We start from the raw sequence: 10330 nt of genomic DNA, 5'->3' as shown, positions 1-10330 counted from the left end.
CACCGTCATGTTTATTACCCACCCAACCAATAAAAAATTCCCAAAAAAACAAGGGTTGTACAAACTGAAATCTTTGTAATCATGGACAAAAAAATAAAACAAATTTTCAAAAAAAAAAGAGAGGATATACAAACTCAATTTTTTTTCATGTTGTTTTTAATAAAAATTTTACATGGACAACCCTTGAAGTTTTTTTTCACGACCAACTAAGAAACCAAATCAAACAATAAAAACAAATTAAAAAAAAAAAAAAAATAGTAAAATAGTAAAGGTGTACAAATTCGAATCATTCTGTCATTTTTTGATTGTTATTTTGAATTTTGACATGGACAACCCTTGAAAAAGTGTTTTCACGACGAACTGAGGAACAAAATCTCAGTTATTAAAAAAAATGGTTAATTCGATAAAAAATTCCCAAAAAAAACACCAAGGGTTGTACAAACTGAAATCTGTGTAATCATGGACAACCCTAACAGTGTTTTAACATCAATCCTTTCGTGCTTTGTTTAATTACCAACCTAACCGTCAAAAACCCCCCAAAATTCTCACCTCCTTGACTTTATTCCTCCTCTCCCTGGCCTCCACATCCCTATCTTCCCCATTATTGACCACCGGATACCAATCACTCATCGCCGGCGGCACCGTCACCACCGCTTGCGCCTCCTGGGGCACATCCCCCACTTCCTCCTTGGCCTCGGGCCGCGCCGCCGTCGAGGAACTCCTCAATCCGGGCCTCTCCAACACCTTCAACTCCCGATCCTCGTCCACCTTCGCCCTCAACTTCTCGCGATCGCCGATGACGTGGGGGTCCACCCGGACGTCGTCCTCGTGGCGCAGCAGTCTGGGGGCCTCGTCGGCGAGGTGCGGGGGCGGCGGGATGAGCAGCTCGGGGCCGGCGCGCTTGATCTGGTCGTACATCTTGTACACGGAGTCGGAGGAGTTGCTCCGGAACTCCGGGAGGAAGAAGAAGGTGCCGAAGCAGACGAGGCCGAAGGTGGCGAACACAGAAAAAATGACGTATTTCTCACGGGCGCGGAATGAGCGACGCGAAAAGGGGACGGGGACGCCGTTGATGAAGCGCTGGTACGTGGGGAGGATGCCCGTCGATGTCATCGTCGACGAGGTGCACGATTTCACTGGTAAGAGGTGCGAGAACACGCCATTAATGACGAAGACTGACAGATGGAAGCGAAAAGTCGCGGTAGAAGACTGTTTTAACGGCTTTGGGGACGACATCTGGCGGATTTAGCGAAGATTTGAACCGTTTTTTGTCACATTTTGTTACGTTAGATGAGAGTAGGCAACCAATTAAACTACAATTATGTAACAATTTTGATTTTAATAAAAAAATAAACAAATAAACAAAAAAACAAATTTGTGATAATTATTATGTAACAACAGATGTTAATAAATTAAATTTCTTGAATACAATTGTTTTATTTGCACGTCAAATATAGGCAACCAATTCTACACTTAAAACAAGCTAAAAAACGCACTAAAATCGGTTTTTAATAACATTATTTATTTAATTTTTTTTTTTTAATTAAGTTAATTTATTATTCTGCAAGATTTACAGATTTTTAATTTCATTATTTTTTTCAAGTTATTTTTTTAAGATTTTTTCTGTCATTTGTTTCAATACCTTTTTCAAGACCACCCAGTGTATAATTTTTTTCTTTATTTTTTTTTACTTATTTTATAGTTGTTCGTTTCATTATTCGTTTTCAGTTTCATTTAATTTATCGTTTTTTAGAACTATTTACCCGCTTTATTTTTATTGCTTTTTTTTTCATTTTAAGATTATTGATTTCAACAAAAAAAAATGTTTTCAAAATTTGTTTTTTTTTTAATTTTATTGTTTTTTATTTCAGAATTTTTTTCAGTCGTTGATACTTTTTAAAATTATGTAACAACAAATTTTAATAAATTATATTTCTTGAATACAATTGTTTTATTTGCACGTCAAGTGTAGGCAACTAACTCTACATTAAACATAAGCTAAAAAAGGCACTATTATAGCCCTAAAATTAGTGTTTTAATAACGTTTTTTTTTATTTTTTTTTTTAGAATTAAGTTCATTTATTTTCTTCTCTTCTGCAAGGTTTTTATATTAAAATCCAAAATTTTTGATTTCATATTTTTTTTTCAGGAGTTATTTTGCTAAGTGTAATATTTTTTTAATTTTCTGTTGTTTTTTCAAGATTTTCATGATTTGGTATTTTTTCTGTCATTCGTTTTAACACCTTTTTCAAGACCACTAGCCTTTTATATAATTTTCTCAATTTTTTTTTATTTTTCTCTTCATTTTTTTAGTTATTTTATAGTTGTTCGTTTCATTATTCTTTTTCAGTTTCATTCAATTTATCGTTTTTTCAGAACCCGTAAATGGTTTTTCTTTAACTTTTCGACGATTACTTTTATCGCTTTTTTTTTCGTTTTAAGATTACTGATTTCAACATTCAAAAAAATTGTTTTTAAGATTTAATTTTTTGGTTTTTTCTATTTTTTTGTTATTCATTTCAGAGTTTTTTCAGTTACTGATTCTTTAAAAGCTGTTTTTAAAAATAATTATGTCTTAATATTTTATTTTAATTTTATTTTATTAAATTCATTATGATTTTTAGGAGTGTTTTTGTCACATTTTGTTACGTAAGATGAGAGTAGGTAACCAATTAAACCACAATTATGTAATAATTTTGATTTCAATAAAAAAAACTTGAGAAATAAACAAAAAAACAAACTTGTGACAATTATTATGTAACAAAAAATGTTAATAAATTTTATTTCTTGCATAAAATTGTTTTATTTGAAATACACTTAAAAAATGAGCTAAAAAACACACTTTTATAGCACTAAAATCAATGTTTTAATAACTTTTTTTTTAATTTTTTTCAGAAATAATTTCATTTAGTTTTATTTTTTCTGCAAGGTTTTTATTCTAAAATTCAGAATTTTTGATTTCATCATCTTTTTTCGAAACTTCTTTTGCCGAGTTTTTAATACTCTTACTTTCAATTTTTTTGCAAGACAAGACTCTTTTTTCTTATTTTTTTTATTTTCTTCAGTTATTTCAGTTTCAAAATTTGTTTTAGTTTCCCTTATTCTAGCGTTTTTTTCAGAACCATTTACTTTAACTTTTCAACGATTTTGAGTTTTCAACATTCAAAAAAAATGTTTTCAGGATTTAATTTGTTGACTTTTTTGAAACTTTTTTTATTTGTTTCAAAATTTTGTCGTTATTGATCTTTTTTAAAAGCTTCTTTGAAGATTCAGAATTTCAGAATTATGAAGTTTCAGAATTATTATTTTTAATGTATTTTATAATTTTATTGTTATTTTTAAATTTCAAGGGGTTTTCAAGGTTTTACTCAAGATTTTAACTTGATGTTTTGAAATTTTCTTTTATTTCAGGATTCAACATTATTTCAGAACTGTTTTCAAGATGTAATTTAGATGTTATTACTTTATTTATTTTATGACCTGACTACATAATACTTAGTTTTCAGCATTTATTACAACATATACATTCAGGGTTTTTTCAGAATTTAGTTCTTCTTTTCTCTAACTATTCTACTTTTTCTCTATCCATTTATTTCAGTTATTTCCAATTTTTATTTTCCAATTTATTTTTTCCAGAATTTAATTTGTAGGCTATTTTTGATAATAATCATGTAAAGTTTTCTTCAAGATTAATAATTGTTTTGAAATTTTATTCGAGATTCTAATCCATTTTTCTGTATTTCTAAAAATTATTTTTTTTATATTTTTCAGAGTTTATTATTTTCAAAGTTCACAAGTTTATTGATTTCTGATTTTTTTTCAGGATTTATTTTGTGAAACGAAAAATAGGTGAAAAAGCACCAAACTACTCAAAACTCTTTTATTATAATCACGTAATATAAAACATTACAAAAATCAATCCTATATACAGTGAGATCCAAATAAATTACATTTCACTTTGCCCTCCTTCAAAAACTACCTTTTGGGCTTAAACCTCGACATATAAAACTCGCAATCCGTGCAATACAAGTTGGCCGAGACCACCGCCTTCTTCCTACACAAATTACACTTCGTTTTCCCCGTCGGCACGCTATGATTGGCATTATTAACCACAATGGGCGTGACCACAGCTTTCGGAGTGGGGGATTCAGCCCCACCCTTGGTCCCCGGCTCAAAACTCACACTTTTCCTAAGCAACTGTCTCGGGATTGGCTGATAGGGGGAGTATTCCGGGTGGAGTGGGGGGACACGCTCCTGATACGGGGGGCGTGGCGAAGGCGGGTGTTGGTATATAGGAGGCCGGACGTACTGGTATTGTGGGTAGGGTGGGGGGTTGTAGGCGTAAACTGGGGAGTTTTGCGGGATTCGTTGGTAGGGGGATTGGCGTTGGTAGTAGTACTCTGGGTCAGTGGGCGGAGTTTGACGCGATAGGAGGTTGTCCATAGAGTTGCGACGTACATAAACCGGGCAATCTGATTGGTCGAATTCCATTTCTTGACGTAATGCACGGACTTCCTGTCTAATGGCGGCCGTTTCCGGTTTATTCATCGCTGAGCGAAGGACACGTTCCAGGATCGGGTTTGGGATATAACTGTCATCTTCCTGTTCTTCAGCTGTTGCAACTAAGATGACTTGATCACAAAACGACACACTTTTCTTCTTTCCCAATTTCTTCTCCTCCTCGGGAGGAATATCAAAATCCTCCCGTTTTCGCGCAGTAACCACTCCATTTTGACCCTCAAAAACTTGAATATTCTCGAATTTTGAGGCCAAGTCCTTGACTGAAGTCCCAGTCTCCTGTTTCTTCCTCAAAGCGGCTTGTTTAGCTTGTAATTCCTTCAACCACGTGTCACCGGGTCGTACCTCTGTTGAGGGAGGAGTTGGGGGCGGAGTTGGGGGTTTTAGGTGTTCCTCGAGCGCTGATAGGTCTAGCGGTGGTGGAGGTGGGGGAAACTCCTCACTTGCCTGCCGCGAATGTATGACCGACCCTAAGGGACTGGGGTAGGGGGGGAGGTCAAGGTTCGAAGGGGCACAATCGACCTCGTCTACCCCCTCCTGATGGACATCAGCACGCGTTACCACCAAATTGTGGTAGTATGGGAGGGGCGATGGGCGGTAATACTCCTTGGTACTCAACTGGGAGGTTGTCCGTAAGGGTGGGGGTGGTGGTACTTTCGCCGCGGTGAGGATTTTACCAGCACTACCATGAAAACTCTTCCTCATTAATTTACTCCGTTCCAAATTGGGGTTAGTAAACTCGAGATGACCTTCAGATAAGTACCCACACATGCTAGCCTCGGTGGTACCCTTAAGCCCAACCCCACTATCATCAACAGTGGTACTGGGTTTCTCCCTCTCTTTCTCACTAGTGTCGGTCAAATCGGGCATACTCCGATTTTTCCTCCTGATTAACCCCCCCATGAGGAGTTTTCGTCGAATCTTGTGCTGTTTCTTCGCCTTGACCTCCTTTTTGGGGGGTTCGGGGGCTATAGACAACTCCTTTGTGACCTTATTCCTGTCCTCGGACCTCGACCTCTTCTCCTTGTTCTTCCGGGAGAAGATACTCCGACTCTCCCGACTGGGAGGTTTGTCATACACGACATAATCCTCATCATCTTCAATACTAACAACTTTCTTCTTTTTGGGCAAAGTGGCATAAATCTCGATGTTTTTGACCGGTTTTTCCTCCTTGCTGTTTTGACGGGAGTGGGAGTTTTGGCGGGAGTGTTTCCCCGATCCGGAACTCCCCTCCCGCGTGTGGCGGATTTCAGGAGGAGCATCCTTGGATTGGTTCTGGTTCTGGGTCATTCTGCGATGGAGGCTCCTAGCCCTCATAATACAAGTGTTGTGCTTCATTCGGGCTAAAGTGAGGGTTTGGGGGTTGTTGTAAGGGGCATCCATGGCGGCTCGGGCCTTGGTAGCCGCCGCGTTGCACAGAGCCAAGGCCAAAACAAGGTCATGGTCGTCCTCCAATTGCCTGGATTTGACCAAAAGTTCATCAGCTTCGTCACACAAAACGTCACAACTTTGGGACACTTGAGCCGGTCCTGGATTATAATCCTCTGGGATTTTGGCCAAATGACCCATCTTCATCATGTGCTGGATGGTGGTCATGGTACTACTGTCATTCGATGAGAGGGAGTAAGAGTCGTAGCCCACATCGTAAACCCCACTACTGGTACTACTCGAGGATTCATTCCGAGGATTTGGTTCTGGTACTTTACCCACAAGGTACAAATATGGGTTCTCCATGGTCGTGGAGGAGGAGGAGGAGGCACTGTTCCGGTCACTGGACCAATTCCCGGAATCGCGGGTGCGGGGAATGTTGGGGTAATCCCGGAACAAGCCTTCGGTACCACTCGAGGAACCATTACTCAAGGTTCGGTGAATGTTCCTGTGGGGTTCCGGGTAGAGGTTACTCTGGATTACGGACAGGTTCTGGTACTCGTTGTAGGGTCTTGGGAGTGGCGGTTTTTGACAAGTGGTACCATCAGGGTTCGGGGTTATTGCGCGACGCGTGGTACCAATAACTGGTTTTTCGGGACTTGGGGTTACCGAACGTCGCAAATTTGCCAATTTCTTGGGTTTGTCATAGAATGGTACCACTTGTTTTGGTGCGTTTTCTGTATTGACAGGGGTACCATCCGGGAGAGCGTAGAGGAGAAGGAGGGGTTGGTACCGCCCTTTGCGACACTTATCGACCACTTGGTCCCATCGTGGTCCCACTTCACGGACAGTAGCATCATCGAAATATATCCATACTCGGAGCTTGGTATGGAAAAAGAACGTCGAGTAGTGTTTTCCATAATATGTCACAACCCCCACCAAAGTATGGATGGACGTTTCCGCCCATCTACCATCAATCACACTGTTAAAAACTTCCCCAAGTCGGAGAGTGGTACCAATGGTCGAGAAAACCTCCATTATGTGTTCCAAAGTAGGCCGTTCTGAGTTCCAAACAAGGCCAACTGAGACGATTTCAGGCCGGTTCATTAAAGTTCGACCGATTTGGATAACCGCCCCACACGCACTCTACAAAAATTGGGTTAGTTTGATAAAAACCCAAAATTTGGGTTGAATCTTACCGGACACACCCGAATATCGCCCATACTCCCAGCTTTGCGTAAAAGTTGCCCAAAAGGTTCGATTATGCCTTGGGGTCTTGTCGTCCGCACTTGATACACCAAAGTAGACGTCGACACGTAATGCACCATCTGTAATAAGTGTCAAACCCAAAAAATAAAACTCAACCTTAAAACAAGGTTAGTTTTTACCTGGGTGTAGGAAAGTGGCTCCGACGTCGCCCCACACGAGTTGCATACACTTTGTTCAACTAGAGTCATGGCGAATTTTTGATGGGGGATACAATGGCGGGCATTACACATATCCTCGGCTTCGCCATGGGCAATATGCATATGGATCCTGAGGAGCATATTTTCGAAACATTCAGCGGCATCATCCATAAAACCCAATTGGAAACGCTGCTGGTCGAAGAAACTCTCGGCGAGGGCACGACGCAAGGCATCGGGGGGGAGGGCCGTCTCATTGGAGAATTGCAATTGGGAGAAAAGTTCCTAGAAAAAGTGAAATGTGAAAGTCGGGAAATCCTGCTTGAGTAACGTGTCAAGAAGTGAACAAGGAAGAAATTAGGTTGTTATATAAAACGTAACCTTAAATAATGTAAAAACTAACCCAAAATGCAAAATTGGGTTAGAAGAGTTTGCTAGGCTTTAATTCGATGCGAATAAGATCGTACCTTAAAAATAATAAAAACAAACCCAAATTAGTAAAACTAAACCTAGGTTAATGTTTTAACTCGAAACGTAATAAAAACTAAAATTTTGAAAATCATCAAGCAAAAGCTTGAAACTTAAAATTTTTATTAAATTTATACAATATTGAGTAATAAAAACCTTAAATTTGATATTAAACCCTAATTATGCAAAAACTCCAAAAAATATTTGTCTAACTATCAAAAAGTTGGGGTTTGTTTTATATAAAACGTTGCCTTTAATAATGTAAAACTAACCCAAAAGGCGAAAATGGGTTAAGGTAGTTTGCTGGTGGCTATGCCACTAAGATTGTGTTTTAAAAAATAATAAAAACCAATTTAAATTAGCAAAATTAGACCTAGGTTAATATTTAAACTTGAAACGTAGTAAAATTTGTAATCTAAACCTTTGATAATAATTAAGGTAAGATATAGCAAAAGCTTGCACTTTAAAATGTATAAAAAAATGTCATTAAAATTTCTACAAAATTTGTAATAAAAACCTTAAATTTAAAATTATACCCTAATTACACAAAAACTTTAAAAAATGTTCGTCAAAATATAAATAAAAAAACAACGAAAAAATTGGGGTTTGTTTCATATAAAATGTTGCCTTAAATAATGTAAAACTAACCCAAAATGCAAAAATGGGTAAAGATAGTTTGATGGTTTTTATATTATGCCACTAAAATTGTGCCTTAAAAAATAATAAAAACAAATTTAAATTAGTAAAATTTGACCTAGGTTGATGTTTCAACTTAAAACGTAGTAAAAATCTTCTACAATTTGTAATCTAAAATTTTGATAATAATTGAGGTAAGATATAGCAACAGCTTACACTTTAAAATGTAAAAGAAATCATTAAAATTTCTTAAAATTAATATTACACTCTAATTACACAAAAACTCCAAAAAAATGTTTGTCAAAATATAAACAAAAAAAAACAAGGAAAAAGTTGGGGTTTGTTTAATATAAAGCGTTGCCTTAAATAATGTAAAACGAACCCAAAATGTAATTATAGTTTAGAGTAGTTTGTTGAGATTTAAATTACATGTAAATAAAATCGTGCCTTAAAAGTGATAAAATCAAACCCACATTAGATAAATTAGACCTATGTTAATTTTAAAATGCGAAGCTTACAAATCTGTAAATTAAAACTTCATCACCATTTGTAATGTAATGTATGAAAAATTTTCATCAAAATTTCCAGAATATTTTGTTATAAAAACCTTAAATTTGCTATTAAAAAAAAAAAAAACAAAAAATGTTTTTTTTTTACAAAAAAATGAAAAAGAAAGATGTAAAATGTTAAATTTTGTTTTTAATAAAACGATGCCTTAAACAATATAAAAAATACCAAAAAGTTGTGCCGTAAAATCTATAAATAACTAAACCAAAGTAGTAAAACAAAACCTAGGTAATTGTTAACCTTAAAGTAAACCTTGACTGCGCCTTAATTATTAATAAGCCCGTTACTTATCCATTGATAACAATAACCCATCATCATTTGGAACATGACCCAACCTTGGTTTCTAATTTTGAACCCAATTTTCTCAAGACGAGAGTCAGGAAATACCATACAATGAATCAACAAGCACCCATTACGCTTCCACGAAACCCATAGAACACAAAATCGTGACCATCGACTTCAACCGAACCCAACAAATGCCATAGGTTACAAGCTTTATTCATCAACATATCGAAAATATAGCACGTCATGGGTTATTGTGACACAATTGCGAAAGGTAAGTCGCCAACCAGTCGCAAAACACACCCAGAACGAACTAAATCAATCAATCACACCATTTATAAAACTAAACCCAAAAATTGGGTTGAGTTTTATTCGGCGTAAAAACAAACCCAAAATTTGGGGCACAATTGATAAAAATGTAACTTTGTTAAAATCGAGCCCAAAATTTGGGTTTACAGGTCCATCGAGCATCCTCTAGCTCCCAGGCGCGGTAAGTGGCACATAACGGCATCGGAATCGAGTCAAAAAGGGCGCGCTATCGGAACAAAGAAACTCACTTTAAGCTTCGCCTTCGTTTCACCATCCAAAACACTCTCATTGTCACTTTGACACTTTTTTTCCACCACTTTTAGCTTATTACCGCCCTGTTGGGGCTTTTTATACCGAAATTTGTTGATCATTTTGCGAGATTTTGAGACGAGTGTTGAATTTCATACCACCTTTCACTAGAGTTGGACGGCGACTGCTCGAACCTTCGATAGAACAAGCGAGTGTTGAGGTCGGCGAAGACGTGGGTTAAGAGATTGCAAATAAGGCAGGTAAAGGTAGGTAGAAAACGCACAATTGGGGTAAATTTCCCCGAATTTAGACATTTTACAAGAGTTATTGACTTAAAATTCCACAAAAACACATTTTGCGATTTTTCGGGCGGTGAACGAGCGCAGCGAGCGCAATAACCAATCAAATTATAGTCACGTGACACATTTATTGGTAATTATTGACTCAAAAATATACATTTGACAATTTTTCGAGCGATAACCAATCAGATTGCTGGGTGATAATCACGTGACAAGTCTCTTGAAGCTTAA

General features: G+C 37.0%; 2 protein-coding genes across 4 annotated transcripts in view; both read right to left on the bottom strand.

The window, feature by feature from the left end:
• LOC123009451 (mannosyl-oligosaccharide alpha-1,2-mannosidase IA-like) overlaps window positions 1-1189 on the bottom strand; it is a 39628-nt gene extending 38439 nt beyond the window's left edge. Inside the window, exon 1 of the mRNA XM_044405752.1 lies at window positions 550-1189. Coding sequence (XP_044261687.1) covers window positions 550-1113 — 564 coding nt within the window. The 5' untranslated portion in view covers window positions 1114-1189. The remainder of the gene's footprint in view (window positions 1-549) is intronic.
• A 2677-nt stretch (window positions 1190-3866) lies between these two features.
• LOC123009950 overlaps window positions 3867-10330 on the bottom strand; it is a 37732-nt gene continuing 31268 nt past the window's right edge. For 2 of the 3 annotated variants that reach the window (XM_044406544.1, XM_044406545.1), the window contains 3 exons: window positions 7275-7574; window positions 7086-7214; window positions 3867-7032 (listed from right to left, as the gene is read on the bottom strand). In XM_044406544.1, the coding sequence (XP_044262479.1) occupies window positions 3976-7032; window positions 7086-7214; window positions 7275-7574 (3486 nt within the window). In that variant the 3' untranslated portion in view covers window positions 3867-3975. Of the gene's footprint in view, window positions 7033-7085; window positions 7215-7274; window positions 7575-9799; window positions 10207-10330 lie in introns of those variants that run through there. The other variant, XM_044406546.1, reaches the window with a different exon arrangement.

This window comes from Tribolium madens, unplaced genomic scaffold (assembly GCF_015345945.1).
Source record: "Tribolium madens isolate multiple individuals breed KSU strain unplaced genomic scaffold, Tmad_KSU_1.1 Scaffold_7;HRSCAF=85;Tcas5.2_LG10, whole genome shotgun sequence".
Classification (NCBI taxonomy): domain Eukaryota; kingdom Metazoa; phylum Arthropoda; class Insecta; order Coleoptera; family Tenebrionidae; genus Tribolium; species Tribolium madens.
This window is presented reverse-complemented; position numbering and strand designations above follow the sequence as displayed.